The following is a 24,937-nucleotide window of genomic DNA, read 5'->3' as shown; positions in this document are numbered from 1 at the left end:
TAATATATGTACATATGTATATAAATAATATATATATACATATATATATGTATATATATATATATATATACATGTATATATGTATATATAATATGTAATAATATGTATATACATCATTGTGTGGGATTAACTTACACCATTGTGTGAGATTCTTTCTTTAACAAAGTAGAGAGAGAGAGATGTTATATGTTGTATTTTTATAACAATACTACATTTCCATTTCAGATGGTAACAATAGATAATAGTCCGCGGAGATGTAAATGTAATTACAAGTGCAGGCATTTACATCTTGGTTATGAAGATGTGAGCAGAAGGACATATTATTCACATTATCACCAAGACTTACGTGGAAATATACATCCATCAGTTTTGGTAAATGTGAGTGAGCTTAATTCTATGGAAAATAATAGGTCGATGCATGGAGAGCCACCCAACTCATCTATTGGACGAAGGAAAGTGTGGTGTAGATGTAGAACATATTGCCATGGTGGAAGAATGGTTGCTCCATCAACTTATGCAAGGCATAAGGTAATTGATGAGCGATTTGAAACTATTGCAATAAATCTTGGGTTGCAAACTTCAAGATTTGGCTCTTCAGAACTTAGAGAAGAAGACAATGGACCTTTGCATGGGATGATGCATGAAGATGATAATAATGTGTTTATTGATACACATGATGAACATTATCACCATGAGGAGGAGGAGGAGGAGGAGGACATGGTTGACATGGAGTTGTCTTTGGTTGATAAAATCATACAGAGGGTGATTGAATTGAAAGCACTTTGGGATGAACATCAGGCTTCAGTGGAATTTCAAGATAGTATGCTTAGGATTCTATTTGGAGACATAGGTGGTTCTAGGAATAGAGCAGATAAAGATAAAATCAATTCACCAAGCTTGAGTAAACTATTAGTGCAGTTTCCAGAAACATGGGATTGAGATCTAGATGGCATAAGTGTTCCCACATGTTGGGAGCAGTTAAATACCATGTTTTTGACACTTGGTATGGTTCATGCAAATCGATATAGAATATGCCAAGGATTAGACAATTCTATACATGATGCTGAGCTCTATCCACCAAGTAAAGAAGACAACTAATTGGCGACACTCTTGAATGTCAATGCAATAACAATGAAAGAGGCAAGAAAAAATTAAAGCGTGATTGCTTAACATGCAGTGAGAAGTGTTCAAAGTGTGCCAAGCTTAGAAAGGATATGTTATGTTTCGATTATGTTCCCATTGGTGAACAATTGAAGCTTCTTGCAAAAAGTAGTTCTTTGTGCCATGACTTGTTGGAAATGTGGCGAAATAAAGAGAGATGGTTGGTATCTAATAGCTCTGATGATTCGAAAAGAATTTATGATTTTTGGGATGGTACAAAGTGTAATAGTGTTTAAGAGTTTTGGGATCCATAGTCATATTTTGAGTTGCCCTTGATATGTGATAATGTCCATTGTGAACAAGCTTATCGAGCATGGCCTTCTTCACTAAAATTAGAAGCACTTCTAGAGGGTTGGAATGAAAGTGAGCAAATGTACAAGTTTATTTGTAAGGGTTGTCGAGCTCCAATACAAGGTCTCAAAAGACTTTGTAAGGTAAGACTTTTGTTATATGTATATTCTCTAGCGTTATATATATTAAACTGTGTTACATACTACTACACCTTAATGTGTTACATACTACTACACCCTATTGTGTCTTCTTTGAATGGACAGGGAGATCCACATAAATTTGCGTTATTATTACATTGGGATGGCTTCCAAGCATCAAAGACGACCCAAAAAAATTGTGGTGTGGTTGAGATCAAAGTTCTCAATTGTGGGAAGAAATCTTTGATTGGAGTGATACCTGTGTTATTTATTCCATTCAGTTGCAAGAAAGTTGTTGGAAGCTCGAGCAAACTTTTCCATGTTATTATGAAACCTTCGATGGATGAGTTGGAAAGTCTCTTCATACATGGAATTGACTTACACTTCAATTATCCTTTGTCATCTATCTTTGCAGATGACCTTTTTTATAACCAAAGATTCCAAGCTCGTGCTATGCTAATGATGGTGACTGGAGACCATCTAGCTCAATGCAAGATTGGATCATGTAAAGAAGGTGGTCAAGCTTTCTGTCGTAGTAGAGACAAAGCAATAGCCACTTTGGACAGTGTAGGCTCGGGGCGGTACTTGTATGATCAAAATAGGTATCAATTCAGATATGCTCCAATGAAAAGATCTACCAAAGAGATGTCCAAACATTTAATTCTTGCAGAGCGAGCAAGCACCCAAGCTCAATGTGAAGAGATACTAAAAGAGATAGGTCTTTCAGGTAGATCAAGTTTGTGGAGACTTTATGATCTATATGGCTTTGACGTGTCTCTTGATTTGGTATATGATTGCATGCATATATTAGCATTGAACTTGTTTTCAAAGTATATCGGTTGTCTAATGAGAGAAGTGGACAATAAAGTGAGGAGATAAATAGATGATGCAACTCACAAAATGACAAAAGTGACACCTTATTCGATTCGATATGGTCGATGGCCGAGGTTTCCTAGCAAATATTTTGAGAGTTATAAGACAGAAGAAAATCAAAAATTTGTGCAATGGTGTTTGCCATATATATTGTGTGAAGTCAAAGATATCCCTAAGAAATTCTATGACTTGGGTCTCTTGCTCATAGATATTGCCCAAGCATTTTATAACTACACTCGTGAGATAATGGATGGTCACAAGAAGAAATTGATATTATAAGAGTCATGCTCGCTTCTTGGAGAGTAAGGTCAAAGGAGCTCATCGGGCCAAATTCAGCCCCATTAGATGCTTTACTTTGTGATGTATTGATATAGGTTTCGGAGAATTGTTGGATGATATTTTACATCATGGTAGCCATGATGGATTTTGGTGTTATATATATGAGCGTAAGGTCTCAATCTATGCAAACATCAAAACCAACAACAAGGATAATGAAATCTCTTATGCAAACTATCACCGAAGAAGATTGTTTACATGGGTATTTATGTATATTCAAAAAGATGTTGATAAACTTTTGCCTCACCAAAGAATGTTCAGAGAGTCTCATCAAGCTCTTTCTACTCCAGATGGATACTTACTAGCTAAAGATGGCTATTATGAATGTCCTGAGTGGCATGCATTCGGTATTATGCATGTATCATCCATTGTAAAGGCCAAAGAATTATGGACCTTATCTACTATGAATGCCATACCAAGTGGATGCCAAAGAGCAATTCATGAAAAAGGTATTGTCATTGCAGGGAAGAAGCTAAAATACAGGGATGCAACCGTTGAAGAAAGAAGGTATGCTGAGCAGTATTTTAACTAGGGGATTGAGAGAGAGTAACAGAATATAAGAAAGTCCTATTTAAGGGAGAAGTCTATAATATTGGGGATCAAGTTGTGGTGAAATGTAATAAAGATGTAACATTAGTCTCCATGGTGGGCTCGGGGGGGTCACGCGTATAAATATGTAAGTATCACGTGGGTTCAACAGAAGGATATTTTAAATATTTAAAACTTACAGAAATATATTTATAGAGGGGATTTATTTATTGTATTTTTAAAAAAAAATACAAATTTGAATAGGAAAGGATACATTATATTCACTAAAAATATCACAGATAAGGGACTTTTTAAATAGGCCTTGAATGCACATGATATAGAGGATTTACATATAGTGACCCCCCCCTCCCCCCCGAGATGGTGGGATATTGGAAAGCATGCATAACATCTCTTTTCTCATTTCAGTGTAATGGTGAGTTAAGGATACTTTTTGGAGCCAACTACTACAGGCAATGTATTGTGGTTAAGGGGGATTTGAAAGGTTAGATGTTGGTTATACCACTGGCATGAGTGTGTTACAAAATATGTATTTGCCATACACATTGGATTGCATAAGGCCTATTATTTCTTTACTTCATAAGTTTATTCCCTTTCAACATGGCAAAAAAAATCATCGCATATGAGATAAAAGACCTAAGATTAAGAACACGCTTGATTCAGCCAGGCTGTGTTGGATGCATTCCACCTTGGCTAGAGGTGAATGATATTGTTCAGTTGAACTCGAATTTTGATGTATTATGATCCTCCTCAGTTGATCTAAAATATGTAGTTATTAGAGAGCTACACAACAAAACAAGTGAAAGTAGCATGGTTAAAAATGATTCATAATCAAGAAAAGAGATGGAAGGTAGAAATGGAGGACAATGATTCAAAGGATTGGTGGTTATGTGTATCTATTAATGATAAATGGAAAGTTATCAAAACAAGGAGCGTGATAATAGAGGGAGAAGCAAAGGTAGTTCCAATCATATGGCAATCGTATCTCGTTTCTCATCAATCGTACTTTTGGAACTTAAGCAACTCTATGAATCGTTGGTATGTTTCAATGTACAATGAGTGTTTTTTATCTTATGTCATTTTATTCCTTATAGTTTTCTATTGACGTGCTTGCATGTAATATGTTCTCCTTGGATTGAATTTATGTAGGTTGGAGATGGCAACTACGAATGTGGACATGCAAGCAATGCTAAAGAAAATGATGTGTGAAGATAAAAATTTCTTGGGTCTCATGAGCACAATCATAAAGGATATTCAAAGTTCTTCAACCTCAAAGGAAGATACATACGTTTTAACGATCTTAAATGTTGTAATCTTTTATATATAAAGATATACTAGTGTGTTTGTAATTGGTTTATGCATGTTATGCAAATTGTTTTCTATGTCACATGGTTATGCAGGCAATGGGGAGATTAAAGATAAGGAATCTCCTTTTTTACATGCTCTTGGCCCAAAAAGTCTTAGCAGGTGTTAGTCCTACACCTACATATGATGAGGTGTTTCGAGCACCTAGATTGGAGTAGAGACCAAAACAAGCTCTATGGGAAAGAATTATTAGAGAAATGCTTCAAGGATCAACATGCCATTTTGCTTGGCAACTACCGCCTTGTACGAAGGTGGTTTAATGGAGTTGAGACTCCTTTAAAAGATCTTTGCCATAACAAAGAGGCACAAGAAAAGATCAAGAGAATTATTTGTGAGAATCATCATGAGATTGCAACTCTAAAGTTCATTGGAGCTGAATGTGTTTGGTTGGAGGAAGATATCTATAGATGGTGGGTCTCAGGTAGACAAGCAAATAGAAAGTACAATAAGAAGAAGAGTATCAAGAAAAATGTAAGTGTTAATGTTTATGCTTATGAATGTTCTTTTAGAAACTAATAATTGGATTGATAATTTTAAAACTAATCTAATGCATTTGACATTTTGTGTTTGATAGAAGGATACATTAAAAGCACAAGGGATGACTCAATCCATAGATGAAGAAAGTAATGACATGGATGCTAGCTCATCACTTCATGTAAGTATATGTTTTTTAACCATAAATTGTATGCTTCAACTCTATGTGTGTGTGTGTGTGTGTGTGTGTGTGTGTGTATATATACATATATTATATATATATGATTTAAGAAGCTTAATACATAGTTCATCACTTTTTTTATTTGGTCTAAATTCATAGGTCTTGGAGCTTGCATTAACTCCTCAAGGAAATATTAATTCTAATGAAGAGGTAAAAGAACTAAACTTGATATTTTCTTTTCCTATGTAAGCAGCTTTTTTACATGGGTATGTTTATATTATATATTTATGTGGTTCTAGTTTTAACTTTATGTTATTTTACATGTCATGGTCTTAAAGCCAACACTCAATCTTCAAGCATATAATCATTCTTATGTGAAGAGGTAAGAGCTAGAAAGATGTATCATAAGGAGAATGTATAATGGTTTTTTCTTTGAATCATGCATAGTAACTTATGCAATGTTACATGTTTTGAACGTTTTGTTTAAAAGATTTTGTTACTAATGTGAACTTTATAGACAAACTTTGAGATTCAAGCTAGCTCTCCTTACATTGATGCGATAAAAAATGATCAACCTATAGAGAATGTAAGTGTATTATATAATTGATTTTATTCTAAGTAGGATTTCTTTTGGTTTTGTATTAAACGTATGCTCTTCTATATAGATGGATAGCTTTATATTCGGGACAAAGAGGCTTGAAGGGTTGCAAGATTATATATTCGATGAGGTGTATTCTGTTAGTCCACATAAAGATTTGATTTTAAGACTACTATTTTTTGAATTCTATGTGATTTTGATAACATCTTATAAACCAGGATTCTTTTAATACAACAATGGAGGAGAATAATTATTCCTTTATTGAGCTAGTACATGATGACACATCAAAAAGATTGAGAGCCATAAGAAATCAAGAAGCGAGAGTATATATGACAAGTGAAGACAAGGTTTGGTTGAGTTTTTCTTTGTATATGTGATAAGTTGTCAATATTTCTTCTAATATTTTGTTGTACTTGTAGGATCCAATGTTGAATTTGGCTAAGTATACGAATGAGGTTTCAAGAAAAAGTCAAAGAAAGAGAAAGGTAATGCAAAACTTACAAAAGTTTTCTACTATCTCTTTGTACTCCTATTTTTTTCTCTTTCTCTTTTTACTTTTGTGATTATTAATGCTAGTTTTTGGCTTGTTCCAAAGGTAAGTGAGAAGATGAAAACTCACTTGGAAGAAAGAAGTCACCAAAAGGGTGAAAATATTATACCAACAACCATTTTAAAGGCATTGTTAGATAGATGTATAATGTTATGATTCTCCTATTTTTAACGTAATGGATTTGATTTTTCTATTTTTAACATGATGGGTTTAATTTTGTTATTTCAAATAGGATTTAGAACACGTTGGAAAATCAAATGTAGAGGCATCATGTGAATCTTTACAAGTAAGTGATATTATATTAGAGAAATTTATCATTGATAAGTTTATTATTTTGAATCTTTTTATTCAGGTAAATTGAATATGATTTAAAATTTTATATATTTTATTATCATGAATGTACGTGAGCCACATTTCAGAGGAGGATATGGAGACAGTCTTATTAAAGTACATGAGAGTGCATACGATCCAAGACATGTACTTTTCTCTCAAGAGTACATATGTCAATCTAAAGAAGGAGAATATTAGTTTCAAAAACTACTCAAAGGATACGAAAAGGCCTGGGAGTGACATTATGATTCGTGACATTGTGCATTGGCTTATTGCCAATAAGAAAGTCAAATTCAATGCACAATCCACACCTATTAGTTTAGAAGATGTAAACATAATCCCATGACATTTAGATAATCTTGAAGTGCTATTTATTTTGAACATGATGTACGTTGATTACTTTTGGCCCTCTCAAGACTTTTTTGCTTAATCTTTGATAAATAAAGAGATTTTTATTTTATAATGCTTTATAGAACTACTTAATCTATTATGTTGTAAGTAGTATATTAGCATGTTGTAAGTAGTATATTAGCACGATTCATAGAACTATCTAGGGGATAAGCTACTAAGCATTCTCTATATAGAGATACAATGGATTTACTATGTAATTTCCTAGATACAAATAAGGATATCTAGGAAAAGTGCAAACTAGGGAAAATGTAATAGTTTCCTAGATAGGCTACCTAGAAAATACAATGCATGGATTTCTCTACATAGATAAATGTACATATATAGGAAAATTTTTCCTATGTAAGCAAATTTTTCTATATAGAGAAAATCTTCCTACATAGGAGATTTTTTCCTTTGTAGGAAAATTTGTTATATAGGAAATTTTTACTATATAGATAAATTTTCCTATATAGAAAAATCCATGCATTGTATTTCCTAGTTAGCTATCTAGGAAAGTGTTTCATTTTCTCTAGTTTGCACTTTCCCTAGATATGCTCATTTATATCTAGGAAATTATATAGTGAATGGTTTATTTTACTATACAGAGAATGAACAAAAGTGCCTTGTGATTCCAAGCTGGAGACAGAAAACTGAAGTTCCCAAGCTTCTAGCCATGCCAAGTAGTAGGATAGTTCACGTGTGGATGATTGACTCGAACATGAAGGAAATCAAGTAGCAAGTGAAACAAGTAGCAAGATGCATCGTGGTTCCAAAGTGCCATTGCCTTTAGGGACTCAAGCTAATGTTGCTGACAAAAGCCCCTATAGTCCATGCATGTAATTGGGAATTGCTATTTCATGTCTTTGTGGATGCATCAGATGAGGCAATTCAGGAATGTCCTGATGTAGGAAGCTAGAAAGAAGTGGTTTTTCCCTATCTACTATGTAAGTCGAAGACTATCAGACGCAAAGAACTAATCCACCACCCATAATAGGAAGATGCTAGGCATGACCTACTCAGTCCGCAAGTTCCACCACTACCTTGGGCAACAAGTTCACATTCCATGTGGATGACCTGGCCTTGCTTTATCTTGTTGATAAGTAGAGTTTGTATTGGCAGAAAAGATGGCTCGGTGGGATGCTGATCCTTCAGGAGTTTGAATTCAACATTGTGCACACTCTAGGAACCAACCATACAGTGGTGGAATACCTACCCCGAATGGATTTTGTGGCCTCAAGTTTGATGAAGGATAATCTTTCTCAAGCGATTAAAGAAAGTGGATAGCTGTTCGAAGCATGTATTTCCAAGTAATAGCCAAACAACTATACAAGAGGGGAATTGATCTGATCCTCTGAAGGTTCATTCCACCTCATGAGCAAGAAGTTGTCCTCCGATAATCCCATCAAGGGATCAGCTGCTCTGTGGTTACTTTGCAGGAGGGGAGGTAACAGGAAGGAAGATCCTCTAAGTGGGTCTCATGCATAGGCCTCCCTATGATCAACGTGTATGGATATATCTCTCTATGCATTGAAAGATATCTCTATGATCTCCTTGCATACATAGATATTTCTGTGAGACTTACACATGATGCAAAAAGGGTTCTACTACTTGGAATTTAGTTATCATTAGGTAACAGCTTTGGTCCTGATCCACCTAAGAGTCTTGAAATGTTGTAACAAAAGTACACATGATGCAAAAAGGGTTCTACTACTTCGAATTTGGATATCATTAGGTAATAGCTTTGGTACAATCCTTGGAGTGCAACTTATGGTCACATGCATGCATATGGATTGCCTGATGTTATTCTAGAGTTTTGATGTCACTTGCAATTTTGCCATGAATTATGTTATTCGAGAGCTCCTCAATGCCATGCTTTCAATGGCCCTTCCTTGAATGGCACCTTTGGCTTAAATATACTTGAGAAGTTATATTTTACCCAAGTGCTCTATTTTGGGTTCAAATCCAACCCACTTAACACAATTATAATTGTAGAAAGCTAGCTCTGAGAATTGATGAGGCATCGCACAGAAGCCTAACACAAAGCTCTTCAAGGAGGGTGTCCGTCACTTCTGTAATCCTAACACAATCCACTGTAGAAACCTAACACTACCATTATGCTAACACAAACCCACCGTAGAACCCTAGCACCTGATCATTATAGAAAGCTTGCTGTTAGTTGATGAGGCTCAGGAGTCGCCCGAACGAGCGAGCATCACAGGGAAGCCTCAAGGCGCCCGCGTGGGAGTCGAACTCATGGGCGGAGCTTTGTAAAAGCTCTGCAAAGAGAGGGTGCCCGAGGTTGGCATCTTGTGGATGTAAACCCTATAAATTGGGGCATTGGCCTAATGAGTATTTGTTGGTTTCTTGAGTATCCATGCCTACATTATCCTATTAGCTTAATTGGTCACTAATCTCATCTTAATCATCATCTTAATTACATGCTAATGATGTTGATTCTTGCATTTGATCCACCATAACTCATCACCTTGCTTGCATTTTATCAAGAGGTTCCTCCCCATGGTAGCGGTGCTAAACATTTTAATGCTAAGAGATATCTTTAAGAGAGAACCACTCACTTCTACTCACGTCAACGTCTCATGGGGTAGGGATCTTTTCGATAGTGGTGGAGCTTTTAACCCATGAGGTCTCCAAGCTTATTGCCATGGGTACCTTACCATTGAACTTCTCTTGTGAGCGCAATTTCACACCATCGCATTGCAATACGAGACCTATTGTTAAGAAATGTGGTGCCATTGAGTACAAGGAAGAGATAGGGAGTGAGTTGAGTAATACAAAGAAGATATTATCCAACAAGAAGCCACATGAGCAAAGCTAAATTATACCACATTGATGTACAATCCCAAGGGTGTACCTCTCCTGATGAAAAACATTTTTGGAGAGGAGACACACTTACAGGAGAAAACCCTAATGTATTATGCAAACCCTAACCATAGAGGGAAGCCACATCCCTTCTCACATAATGCATAAAGAGCCATAATCCATAAGCTACAATAAACTACATGTGTTGTGCCCACACACTACTAACCCTAGCTAATGTCCACACACTATGACCAGCTAGACGCGGTCATTTATGTCTCACACATGTTACTACCTTACATGCTAGCACATAATGCAACTGGCACAAGCTGACATCGAACTTGAATCTCAACAGTCCCTCTCAAGCTCATGATGTATTGCCATAGATGAAGATGTAGATGAGCTTGGGCTATCAAAGCTCTCAACAATCCCCCTCAAGCTCATCCCATGTCCTCCCAACATAGTACAGATTTACTCAAACTTCTCCCTGCTGCTAAGTGGCTTTGTAAAGATGTCGGCCACCTGCTCTTCAGTCTTCACGTACTACAAATCCGATGTACCATCCAACACTTTCTCTCTGACAAAATGATAGTCGACCTCTATATGTTTGGTCCTCACATGAAAAACTAGATTCTTGGCCAACTGTATGCTTCTCATGTTGTCACAATGAATGACAACCTTGCCATCAATAGGCTCACCCAAATCAGCCAAAGAAACTCTTTAACCATACTCCTTCACATGTAGCAATGGCTGCACCCCTGTATTCAGCCTCTGTACTAGATAAAGCAACAATAGGTTGCTTCTTGCTACTCCAACTCACCACTACACTTCCAAATGTAAAGGCATAACCACTAGTAGACCTCCTATCATACAAGCTACCTGCCCAATCTACGTCTGTGTAGCCGTGTATATCCAAGCCTTTACCATGCTCATAAAGAAGACCATATTGTGTAGTGGTCTTTACATAGCGCATAATGCGTCTCACTACATCCAAATGAGGTTTTCTGGGGCTTTGCATGAATTGGCTTACTAGCCCCACAGCATAACTGAGATCCGACGGTCGTGTCATAGTCATGTAAATAAGACTGCCAACCATCTTTCTATACATAGATGGATCATCAAAATCTTCACCAAAATCAGCCTGCAGCTTCACATTCTGCTCCAAAGGTGTACTCATTGGCTTACACCCTGTCATCCCATATTTTGCCAACATATCCAATGCATATTGGCATTGCACTAACCATGTCCCTGCATGGTCTTTGATCACTTCAATCCCAAGAAAATATATCAATCCACCTAAGTCTTTCATGTCAAACTGCCCACTCAATGCCTTCTTGACAAGCATAACATCTGTAGCATGATCTCCTGTGACAATCAAGTCATCCACATAGATGACAAGCAAGACAATCCCATGATCTGTTTTCTTCACATAGAGTGAAGAATCTGCTGAAGAAACCTGAAATCCAAGGGAGATAAGATATCGGCTTATTTTATCACTCCAAGCATGAGGTTCTTGCTTCAAACCATATAATGCTTTCTTTAACCTGCATACATGAGTGGGGTACCTCACGTGTACATATCCTTCTGCCTGTGCCATATAAACTTCTTCTTGTAAATCACCATTTAGAAATGCATTTTTCACATCCATTTGATGCATTTCCCAACCATTTGCTGCAACCATAGCAATGATTTCTCTCAATGTTCTCATCTTTGCAACTAAATGTTTCATCATAGTCCAAGCCTTGGGTTTGTGCATAACCCTTAGCTACCAACCGCACTTTATTGCGCTCAATGGAACCATCTGATTTGCATTTCACATTATAAACCCATTTGCACAACCAATGACATTTTTGCCTTGTGGTAAGGCAACCAAATCCCAAGTTTCATTATGAACCAATGCGTCCATCTAAACATCCATTGCCTTCTCCCATACATGCTTCCCAATAGCTTCTGGATAGCATGTAGGTTTCACATGCTTCACCAAAGAGGTCATATATGCGTAATGCATAGCAAAGTCACGATATGTCAACCTGTCAAATTGGATACTTGACCCTTTGGGATCTCTGCAATGCATGCAGATTACTCTCAACACCTATCACTCTAGCATGTGGGCACATATCTATCCTGCCTTGCACCTGGTGTGCGTAAAACTAGTATGCCAAGTTCCTCATCCAAACTTTATGAACTTGATGACTCATAGCCTGTAATGCCAATTCCTTCAACTTTCTTTTTCCCTTTATCCACAACACTACTCCCAATGCTCACACTCTCATGTCAAGCATAAAAGACTTGTACTCCTTACCAAGACCACGCAGGGTAATGTCTACCAAATCATCATTAAGCATGGGGGCATTGATAGTTGCCAATGCATCTGCATACTTCTTTATCTCTTGTACATAATCATGGATGCTCCTTCCTTTTCGCTTCACATTATGAATCTGTTGTCTCAACAACTGAGACTTACGAGCACTAGTATTTGTATCAAATGGCTTTACCAATGTATCCCATGCATCCTTGTGATTCTTAGCATCATGTATATGTATGAGTATAGCATCCGAGATATATATTGACAATTAATGCAAAACTTTGTATGCTCTCTCTGACCACTGTTTATGAGCTACAACTTGTTGTTGTGTAGCTTGTCGGGGTAGTTCCTAGCTCCACACCTGTAACAAGGTTCCAAAATCCTTTTCCTTTCAGAAAGCTTTTAATCCTGTACTTCCATGCTTGGAAGTTCTTTTTATCCAACTTCTCACCCACAATCTGTACTGGGTTGTCTGACATATTTTCTCAAAAATGCAAATGCACCTTCCGCACACATCCAATTCTATAACTGAGCCTTCCTCAGCTCAACCACACTCTAATAATTGTTCCAGATACTCCAAAGTTCTCAACGAACTTCACTGTTGATGGAGAAAAACACTCTGATTGCATTCAACTTGAACTGGCATATACGTAGTCCAAAGGTGCTTTCCAAGGCTTCAAATTTCAATGTAGTGGTTCAATCAAGTGTGGATAACTTGCATTGACACCTAAGCAAGCTCAATGTTGCATATCAACACCAACCAAGGTGCGTACATACCAAAAATATCAAATCTCCTTTTTTGTTTTGAGAAAAACCAATAAAAACCAGTAGGAAAAATGCTCTAATTCCTTTGATTCTTGTCCAAATTGAGAGACCAGGAATTCATTAGCTTAGCAATGATGTCTACTAACTCCATGTAAAAGGAATCAGACCAATTGTAAAAGTCGAGAGAGTAATTAACCAATTAATGACCCTCTGTGTTCACTAATCACTTTATACATCCTATTTAATCAGCTCATAATCAGGTCCAAAATGCATAATTTCTCCAATCAATCACATAGAAACCTTCTCGTCTATGTGTATCACAAAATTCCTAAGGAGATTTTGGTTTTAATCAATCACTAGACTTGAATTTGGCCTCCACTTTGCTAGGTATTGAAATTTCTGCTCTATTTTTGCCCTTCAGGCTGCGCCGCTTGTTGTAGGGGTGATTTGAGTGGTTTGTTGTGGCTATTGAGGGTATATGTAGATACCCAACACTCCTAGGCATGCACATAATCCACCAATGAGGTGATTTTTTCAAAAGACCGACTTCAATTTCATCAACAATGGACCTCTCTTCTTTGTTTTTGTGAGGGTTTCAAAACAATAATTTTTCAATCACTCAAATGCAACAAAATTGCTCCAAATTCATTGTAGGGCTTGCACATAAGTTGCCAATACATTCCCATTTTCTAGATACATGATTCTTTGTCAGATTTGCAACCATTTACCTCATACATTCACCACACTCAAGCTTCAATGGAGAGCTTACACAACAGAAATTTTTCTTTGCTTTGGGTAACTCAAATCTGATGTTGTTTATGTTTTTGCACCTACAATCCGCTCAAGGAATCCCACTGATTTCTCCTTGATTTATGCCACCTCCCCTACATCTCTAGAGGCACCTTTTCCTAGAATCTTTCCACACCCCTATATTCACTCATGCTGCCCTTGATTCTCTCATCAGTAGACACCTCTCACCTTTTCACTGCTACCCACTCAATTACAGACTCTCTTTTATAGCCTCTTGCTAAGTGCTTGTTCCCACACACACCCATTCACTTGTATATTTCAACAGCTCCGTTTCTGCCCATTATTACTTGGAATGCACAAATGGTGTGAACATGACAAGGGTTTCATTGAGGTGAATTGTTATGAGCACATGTAGTGGAAGGGTATCACTCCATATGAGATGGCATTTGTCTTCTAAGAGCATCCCTCACATGATGTGTCATAACCTGGGATGCACTTATTATAGGACATATTGTACATGGTGAAGATGAGAAAGCACTGACAAGGCGATTCAATCGCATGACAAACATGATTTGGTGGAATGTGTATGCCAAATGTCATTAATTTCTCAGCTTTCCCCACTTGAAAATCCTTTTCCAAATGCATCTGTAGTAGTGAGGCCCTTTCTTTGCAGCCGTTCTCTTCCAGTTCTTAGGTTTTGCCACAACTCCATAGCCTACTTGTCTATGGTCTTTCCCTTCTCCTGCTCCTTGACCTAGTTTTGCAACATGGTATCAAAGCCATGAAACCCGACACTGAGTGTAGCTAAGAAGATAGTGAGTAGAGATCTTCCCCACACTATTCCAAACATGCATTATCATCAAAACCCTAAAATAGTTCTCATTCTACATGAATCCCTTGACTTTTTAGGATAGGTTGTCTATCTATTGGAAAACACAAAACTGGTCTGTAGAGTATCTTTCACTTGGATTTTTGCTACCAAAATTGGTAGGAATCAAGAGTAAATACTAGAGTACCATTGTACTAGAGGGCATCAATTGGAGACACCGCAATTGCTTGTAGCAACAAAATTAGTTCAATAGTGTCCTATTTTAACAATAGTGACAATGTAGAAAAATTCTAGGTTTATTTCTGAGAACCCCTTCCACTTGTCATTTTTTATTCAGATCTTGTATACAGGTATACGAAACACTATGGAGAAGCCATGTACAAAGGAGAATTACATTTGGTTAGTTAAATCAGCTCTGTAATCTGATTGTGCAAAGTGGATAAATTTGAAACAATGAATGTGAATGTACAAACTTGATTAGGAGTAGCAAGGTTTTGATAGGTTAATTGCATGTTTTTGTAGATCTTATTGTCATTGTTGTGTAAACAGTAGAGATGCAAAAGACATCCAATCTATTGGAAGGAGACAAGCTTGACAAGAACAACTATCAAGCCTAGAAGTTCAGGATGAATAACTTCTTGATGAGCAAGGAGTTATGGGGGTTGGTCCAGATGAAGGTAGCATGGGATACCTTGGCTTCACTTTTTGAATCCTCTTCCAAGCTCAAGAAACTTCAGATCAAGCATGAGCTGCATGAGGTCAAGAAAGGTAACCTCAACATAAATGATTATGTCTTGAAGATTAGGAAGATAGTGGATCAATTGGGATCCATTGGTGTTGCAGTTTAGGATGATGATCTTGTGTTGGTCACACTCAGAGGCTTGGTCAAAGAATACAAGCCATTTGAGACATCTATTACAGTTAAAGATAGGTTTCCCAACTTCTAGGAGTTGATACCTCTTATGATGGTAGAGGAGATGAGGTTGATAAAGAATAGTTATCCCAAAGCATGTGGAGAAAAAGCTTTTGTTATAGGCAACATAGGAAGAGGTGGCAGCAAGGGTGGAAGGTCTAGAGGAGGCCAAAGAGGTAAATGTTTTGGAAGGTATAACTAGCAGTAAAGTGGATGGTCAAATCAATACAATAGTGGTCAAGGTGGAAAAGGATAGGGTGCACAAAGTGTCCAATAGCAAGGCCAACAAATCTCAAGAGTCAAGGGATACCTTAGGGAGCAAGAAGGTATCACAAGGCAAGTCACATGCAACTACATACCTAAGCAAAATGGAGTGGTTGGAAGAAGAAATAGGTACATAGCTTAGATTCGTAGAGCCATGATGAATGAGAAGAGTATGTCATTATTTTATTGGGCTAAATCATGTGCTACAACATCATCATGAACAAGACACCTACAGGGTCACTCCATAACATGACCCCATAGTAGGCATATAGTGGAAATAAGCCATACATTGCACATTTGAAAGTTTTTGTATGTATTTGTTATATGTACACATCCCAAATGATGTGTACATATAAAAGTTGTTGTCTCACATCATCTAGGATGTGTACATAACATATAGACTTAGAAATAAGCCACACATTGCACATATGAAAGTTTTTTGATGCATTTGTTATGTACATATCCCATTTGAAAGTTTTTGGATGCATTTGTTATGTACATATCCCATTTGAAAGTTTTTGGATGTATTTGTTATGTACACATCCTAGATAATGTGAGAACAAAGCTAGACCCTAAAGTAGACAAGTGTATCTTCATAGGATACTCAACATAAAGCAAGGCCTATAGGTGCTACAACCCATCCAATAGATAGTTTTACACTAGTAGATATGTAGTCTTTGATGAATTGAATAACTGGTACAAGCCAATTGGATATGAATTAGATGATGCTGGAGAGGTTCACCTAAAAATATGTAAGTATACCACATGAGTTTGGATAAATGGGTTTTTAATTTAAAAATTTAAGGTATATTTATAGAAATACATGTACAAAAGAAGTTTTTTTATAAAATTTGGAAGAGAACCCATAAGTCTAAAGAAAAAGGGGTCACTTTATTCATGAAAAGATCATAGATAAGGGGTTTTTTAAATACCTCTTCAATGCACATGATACATAGGGTCTCTTAATAGTGCACCCCCTAGTGGACATGCTACTGGCATGGCAGATGTTGGGCCTGAGAGAATGAGTTAAGGGCTAGTGGGTCATATGATGCAAGTAGAGGAAATATCACTAGCTATGGGTTAGGAGATGTGACATAAAGGTCAAGTGAAGTGCCTCGATGGTCTATAAGACTTAAGCTAAGCTCAGGACCAAGTATGAAAGGCGGAACACATGTAAATGCAAGTAGAGGAAATATCACTAGCTATGGGTTAGGAGATGTGACATAAAGGTCAAGTGAAGTGCCTCGATGGTCTATAAGACTTAAGCTAAGCTCAGACCAAGTATGAAAGGTGGAACACATGTAAAAACAAGTGTATAGATGGCTATAGGTCAAAGTGTGCATAGTTCACGGAGGGCAAAGTTGCCATTTTCACCTACTTTTAAAAATCACACCAAGAAAATATTGGACAAATGACTTCATCAGGTTGTAGTAGATATGTTGGAAAATCACCATGTCAAGCCCCATAAAAAGCTAAGATGTTTGGACCCATCTACAGACTAGGTTTGGGTGGCAGCAGAGCTATGCAGGGTGCAATTTATAACAGTCCTATTTTGATGATTTTGATGTAACAGATGACTTTAACATGGGTTTTGATGATGGGATGAGTACATCCACCATTTATACATGTGAGCCATTAAGTGTGTATAGTGTTGGACGTGTGGGTCCTACATGTACATCTCAGATCACTAAGCAACAACCTAGTCTGAGAAGGTCAAGTAGGGTCACATACCCAATCCACAAGCTCACATATGATGGTTTCATAGAGGAGCATCATGCTTACATGGATAAAGTGATTTAGCATCATGATCCATATACATTTGAGAAATCTGTAGGTATCTCGGAGTGGGATTTGGCCATGGATGAAGAAACGAATGCTCTTTAGAGTAACCAGACATGGACATTGGGGTGGATTTGCCATAAGGGAAGCATTTCATTGGTTGCAAATGGGTTTATAAGATTAAGTACAATGTTGATGGTACAACCATCAGACACAAAGACAGTTTGGTTGCCAAAGGGTATGCCCAGAAGCATGGCATTTATTATGAGGAAACATTCATTCCATTGGCTACAAGAAAAATTTGGAATTTATATTAGATGCATGTTAAAAATGCATTTCTAATTGGTGATCGCTCAGAAGTGGTGTAAATGCAGTAGCCTCTAGGATATGTATAGCCTATGTATCTAGACAGGGTGTGTAGACTTAAAAAACATTGTATGGACTGAAGCAAGCCCCAAGGGCTTGATATGGTAGGATTAACAGGTTTCTACATGGTATTATTTTTAGGTCATGTGACTCAGGTAGTTCTCTATATTGCATGTCATTAGCACATGACATCACTATCATCATCATACATGTGGATGACCTGATTTTGACTAGGAGTAGGAGTAGGTTAAAGAAATGTTACAAGTAGAGTTTGAGATGAAAGATGCAAGTGAATTGAAGTACTTTCTTGGGATAGAGATTCTTAAGTCTAATATTAGAATATGCATGGTTGTCAGAGGAAATATGCAATATATAGGATTGCAAAGTATGGTATGATAGGGTGTAAACTAATCACCACACCCTCGGATCAAAATTTGAATCTTGGAGCTAATATTAATGAGTTGCTGGGATGATCCTACCATGTATAAATAGATGGTAGAAAAACTCATTTATTTGACCACCATAAACATACCAGATCTGAGTTACACAGTTGGATTTATTAGCCAGTTCTCTATGCAAGAGCCCAAGAAGCCTCACTTGGATGAAGTGAGAAGGATTCTAAGATATGTGAAAACCATACTAGAGTATGGGATTAGTTACATAGTTGTTTGTGAGTTGGATTTATTAGGATATATAGATGTTAATTGGGCAGGTAGCTTCCTGATAGGAGATCTACATCAGGATATGTATTCAGCCTTGGTGAGTTGGTCATCTAAAAAGAAACCTATAATGGTATTGTCTTCAACAACAAAAGTAGGGTTTTAAAAAAAGATGTCTCCATGAACATATAAGTGTAGGTGATTATTCCTCCTATTTAAATATAAAAATTATAGAAAATGGGGAGAATTTTTTCTTTATATAGAAAATGGGGTGAATGTTTGCAAAAAATACCCTAGAATGTCAAAAATTGGGCGAATATTTTCTTAAACCCTTCAAAACGGCCAAAGTTTGGGCGAATGTTTTAAGATGCTTAGCAAATGTTTTTGCAGATAAAGCCCAAAAAATAGACGATTGGTGAAGATTAGCCCTTATTTTTTTCCTTGAGTGGAAGCTGAGTAGAGAGGAGCTGCAAATAGCTGCTAATGAGATAGTTTGGTTGGAGCATCTTATGGTGGCTGATTTGGGACAAGTTTTACATCACACTTTAATCTCATAATATGAGTAGCATAAAATTGGAAAATAACCCACTATTTCATGCAAGGAAAAAACACATAGAAGTGCACTATCACTTCATCTAAGAAAAAGTGATTGTGGGCGAGATAGATCTTGTTTATGTACACACAAATGAGCAGTTGGCATAGATCTTTACTAAAGCATTGGGCAAAGAAAAATTTGAGTATTTCAGACACCATTTAGGTTAAATAGATGTATTTGAGCTTGAGGGGGAGTGTTGAGATAGAATGTTGAGATAGAAAGCTCAAACTAACACCATGCCAAACTACAGGACACATTTGATATGCTAGGTTTTTGCAACTTACTCCTGAAGCCATGACATGCCAGGTATCTACAGACATTATATTACATGGCAAGCATGCCATCTGATGTGATACACATCAATTTCACCTTTAGTTTATTAGCCAGCTCTGTTACTTGGTTTTATATAGTTGTGCTTTCTTATCATTACATTATCAAGAAAAAATTGTGGGGTTCTCCTACAGCTCATGAGTCTTTGTCTTCCAGTTTCATAGGGTTTACCCATAGCTCCATATCCTAATTGTCTATGGTCTTGCCCTACGCCTTCTCCTTAAACTACTTTCTCAACAATCTACTTGGATATAGGGTAAAAAAGGGTAGGCTTAGGCCCAAAGTGTTGTGGGCATATTGGTTGTGCGTTAGGCTCCCTCTCAAAGTAGGTAAGATGAATTTTAATCCCACCAAGTATAAAAAGGGAGGGGGAGGTGGGTGGGAGTTTACTCTAGGTTTCCCTTGTTTACCTCATTTTTTGGTCTCACCAAACGCGCTCCATGTGGAGATCCATGCACTCCACGCTCGCAAAATTTGCATCTAAGATTAAGGCCAAATAACACTACCTGGATGCTTGAAGTGTGTTTGTCACTTACCTCTTATAGAAGGATATTTTTTAAGTTCTGTTCAAAAAAAACATTCATAGAAAGGAATTTACAGAATCCATGCACTCCACCCTTGTAAAATTTGCATCTAAGATTAAGGCCAAATAATCCTACCTAGATGCTTGAAGTGTGTTTGTCACTTACCTCTTAAGGTCTCTTCAAAAAAATACATTTACAAAAATGGAATTTATAATTTCATAATTTTGTAAAAAATTATAGAGTGGATAATAAAAATTACCATAAAGTGGTTATAGAGGGGTTTATAAAAGAGGCCTTGAACACACATTATATAGACATCTTACACTAAAAGTGACCCCCTCTGGGTTTATGGGAAGCCATATGTGAATAGTCCTAGGAGTAAGTGACTATGAAAGTCACTGTTGGGATAACTTGTATACCTTTTTGACACCTTTTTGATATTACTGATCAAGAATTGCTTAGAAAGCTTCCAGGGAGAACTCTCTCATGTCATAGACATCCATGTAAATGAGGTCTATGTGTCCCTAGACTCCATATTGATGAGTCTCCCTCTTTCTCCCTTCCTTTCAATAAGCAGCCTAGAAATCAAAAGCATAATCTCAACAGCCTACACATTAGGTGACTAGGTGGATATTTGATCACACTAGTACTTCTCTAACTTCTCTTCCTCACACTAACACTCTCATCTTATCTCTTCCTAAGGCATGAAAGACCAAATATCATAAATCATATCTCAAATGCTACAATCTCCAGTCCAAGTGAGAAAACCTCCCCACTTCCTGAACCAAATTCTTTAATTAATCTCAAGGACATGATTGACAACATAATGGAGTATGCTAATAATTTTTAGTTAACATGGGTCCAATGTCTGTATTAAAAATCCTTGTTAATATTATAAATTGGTTATGTGAAATTGTAAGGTGGTCTTCACAACCTAGTAGTGAGGAGAATCCACTGAGTGCGTAAGCTTTATCACTAGCCAAATTAGATAAATCACATGCAAGATAAGATCAAAGTAATTTCTCCCTCATCAAGTTAGTATAATATATCATATTGATTCTAAATAGGTAGGATAATAACCTAATTTTATTGTTGGATCATTGTTTGCCCTAGAAAGATGACTTTCTAGTTAGCATTAGAAAATATATACATTTTAGCTACAATTAATCTATGTGTTTGTAATATTGAAACAAATTTAAAGAAAAGCTATTTCTGTTATGTTTTCCATCCCCTTAGCATTTCTAGTTCTTGGGAACCATTTCAAGCATTGGCCTAGGCCCTAGATTCCCTGTCTATAAAGAAAACCCATAAATACAAGACATAAAATAGGAATCCTTTATAATCCTAGTATGTGTTGCTTGTTCGTCTCACCTACTCACGACAATTAAGCTAAGGCAAAAAATATACACCACAAACACGCTCTGGTGCCTTTACAAAAGAATTACTTATGAAGTATGTGCATGTACTCACGCTAGAGAAACTAGTTAAATAAGATATTTGAGAAAGTATTGTACATGCATATGCACCTTAAGTTTTAACACGTACTACTATTCTTTTCTTTTCTTCAAGTTTCATAAAAAAATGAGTGATTAGACTTATATTTCTCAAATATCTAAGTTATTTGAGTAAGTGTAGTACATGTGCATGTGCATGCACCTGAATACGTACTATTTTTTATGTAGCTTTGACCAAAATGAGTGATTGGATTCAATATAAGGTCCTCGTACAATGCTTGCCATCGAAAAGAAAAATTCAAAAAAGATATTCTAAAACTTGGAAAAAAGTGAATAATAAAAATTTTCATATCTACCTTGAATCTATAATGTTTTAGTTGATTAACTTTATAGTTTTTATTGAACTTGTCAGAAGTATTAAATGCATACAATTATGTTTCAAATGTATTAGATAAGGAGTCTTTATATTATAGGCCATTTACATCATGTTCACTTTATAGTTCACCTTATTCAAACATACAAAAATTTGCACATTGTGTCTTTAAATATTTTTACATCATTATATTGGAGGCCATTTACGCCATGTTCCTTTTATAAATCACTTTATTCAAACATACCAAAATTATACATTGAGTTTTTTTAAAACATTTTTACAAAAAATGACATAATTTTTTAGAGTCAATTTTAAAAGGAACTCTTAAGGTCTTACTTTTAAAATTGTGTGTGTGTGTGTGTGTGTATGCATATATATATATATGTGTGTGTGTGTTTGTGTGTGTGTGTTTATATATAATACATCTTGGGTGACCACATGTATTTGCTACCATTTTTTTTCTATCTGAAAGCAGAAGTTTACAAGGCCCATATTGACCGTTCTATTTTATCTCATATGGTTAACAAAAAGAGGGATTGTAAACTAGCCAACCTTTTCTTCCATCTAGTCAAAAAAAGTTTATTTAATGCATAGCAACCCTGTTTGTGCATATCCCAAGAAAGGGATAAATGGTTGCCACCACCTTTAAAAAAAAGATTCATCCAAAATGGCAGTCAAGAAACTGGTTTTGGCAGCCCTTTTAGCTCTTTTTCTTTTATTGACTTTTGGTTTAAAATCATATTTTTTGTACTAGAACAATTGCTTAGTTGCTATGTTGGAGCTTAACTAAAAGTGTCTTACAAAATTTGAAAATTTCCTTCCTGATGAAACCTTACATTTTCTTTGATTTAGTACTAATGTACATGAAGTTGTTTAAATTTTTACAGTTACATTGTGAGAATTGAAATTTTTTATGTTCTATAAAGATATGATTAAAGAATTACAAGCCATCATGAAAAAATGCAAGTTTAACAAGATAAACTCCAAATTTACATTCATGTTAAATTCATTGTCACCAATATCTTCATTTTTCAAGTCTTAGCTATATACAGCCACCATGACAACATAATAAAATGAACCCAGATTTCATTCAAATCACATCCAAAACTTGGAATTGAGAAACTAAAGAGATTAACATCACAAGCACTAAAAGACATCACTTTTCCTTACACTTGAAATCAATATTTTATTTATTAGTTGAAGTGTTTTCGATTTGCACATTTGAACATAACATAACTTACGCATAACATGTACTGTTTTTGTTGTAGACTTGTCAAAAGTAGATGGATATTTGAACCCTTCAAAGTCAAAGGTTTTAAATATGAAAGTATGTAACTCACATTGAGAAAAGTGTTGACCGCCGTTAGATTACGAAAGTCATGGAAACATACCATATGCTTGAACATGAACCCAAAATATAATATAATTTTAGTGATTTGATGTCTTTTTTTAAAAAAAAATATTGTAGTGTGCAAGAGGGTTACATAGGTGGTTGAAAATTCAATTTCCATAGTGAGCTAGAAAATAAATAGAGAGAGAGAGAGAGTAACCATGTCGAGTTTCGTTGCTTCATTGCCTCTAGCTTGAATTGGGCCTATTACGTGCTCAGGGGGATCACTCATAAATATATGTGTAGCACGTGGGTTAACGTTCAATAGAAGGGGTTTTTTTAAATCTCTTTTTTACACATTTTTTACATACAGAAGGGTACCGTTTAAAGGGCATATTTACATATTGAATAGAAAAAGGGTGCGTTTATTCATGAAAAATTTACAGATGAGGGGTTTTAAATTAGGCCTTGAATACACGTGATATAGAGAGTTTAAATATAGTGAGCCCTTAGATTACACATGTGTGTGTGTGTGTGTGTGTGAGAGAGAGAGAGAGAGAGAGAGAGAGAGCATTGAATTATACCGAATACTTGTGCAGATGTGTCATATGTGTGTGTGTGTGTGAGAGAGAGAGAGAGAGAGAGAGAGAGAGAGAGGCAATGTGTCATATGTGTGTGTGTGTGTGTGTGAGAGAGAGAGAGAGAGAGAGAGAGGCAGAGAGGAGTTACAATTTCCCCATAATGAACCTTGAGAAGGATGATTTGCATGTTTTGAATATACATTTTAGGGCATGTTTTGAATTTATATATTTTGAAACGGTCATGTGGCATGGTGAATAGTTCAGTTGAGGTTCACGTGTTGCGGCTCACTTGTGGCTGTCTACATGGGAAAAAAAAAAAAAGCGATCATTGTGATGTAAGCCACAGTTCACCAAAGCGGTCCAAAATGGTTGCGTACAAGAAAATGTCGAGTCTTCCGATTCGGATCAATTGGATGTTACATGGGCAAGCTAGGTTCGTTCTTCTGACGTCCCAATTTCAAGTAATTGTGCTGCCATATGATGGCCAAATTGATCAGAAAGCTTCCAAAGATTGCAGAGTCCGCCTCTATTTCTGTTGTTAAAGCTCTGCTTGGGTTGAGAGTTGAATGCTGCGGCAACGCAGCACATCAGTATAGATATTGTGGCAAGAAAAAGGGTGTACTCAAGGCGCCCAAGGGCTATTTGCCGGTGCTGGTGGGAGAGGATTACCGCAGTCGGTACGTGATACCGGCCAACCTCCTTGGGCACCCTCTCTTTGCAGAGCTTTTACAAAGCTCCGCCGATGAGTTCGGCTACTCCCACGCGGGCGCCCTCAGGCTTCCCTGCGATGCCCGCGCGTTCGAGCAGCTTCTGAGCCTCATCAACTAACAGCAAGCTTTCTATAACGATCAGGTGCTAGGGTTCTACGGTGGGTTTGTGTTAGTTAATTAATGATAGTGTTAGGATTACAGAAGAAGTTACGGAAAAATTACGAAGGTCCATCCAAGAGTGGGCGCCCTCAGGGGTCTGTGCGATGCCTCAGCAATTAACAATTGTGTTAAGTGGGTTCGAGTTGGCAGCATGACTCATTATTGTCGAGTCTCAGCTGACTGCCAGGAGTTAAATTTGAAC

The 24,937-nt window shown here is 36.7% G+C and overlaps 1 protein-coding gene across 1 annotated transcript; it reads left to right on the top strand.

The window, feature by feature from the left end:
- Positions 1–24,346: 24,346 nt before the first annotated feature.
- On the top strand, positions 24,347–24,694 carry LOC147623861 (auxin-induced protein X15-like). Its single transcript, XM_086820814.1, has one exon. It carries the CDS (start codon positions 24,347–24,349, stop codon positions 24,692–24,694), a length of 348 nt encoding a protein of 115 aa, XP_086676940.1.
- The last annotated feature ends 243 nt before the right edge of the window (positions 24,695–24,937 follow it).

The sequence above is a fragment of the Cibotium barometz genome, chromosome 26 (genome assembly GCF_041138505.1).
Source record: "Cibotium barometz isolate CiBa-2024 chromosome 26, ASM4113850v1, whole genome shotgun sequence".
NCBI lineage: Eukaryota > Viridiplantae > Streptophyta > Polypodiopsida > Cyatheales > Cibotiaceae > Cibotium > Cibotium barometz.
This window is presented reverse-complemented; position numbering and strand designations above follow the sequence as displayed.

Coding starts and splice junctions, on each gene's coding strand:
- LOC147623861 (XM_086820814.1), top strand. CDS start 24,347: ATGGCCAAATTGATCAGAAAGCTTCCAAAGATTGCAGAGTCCGCCTCT.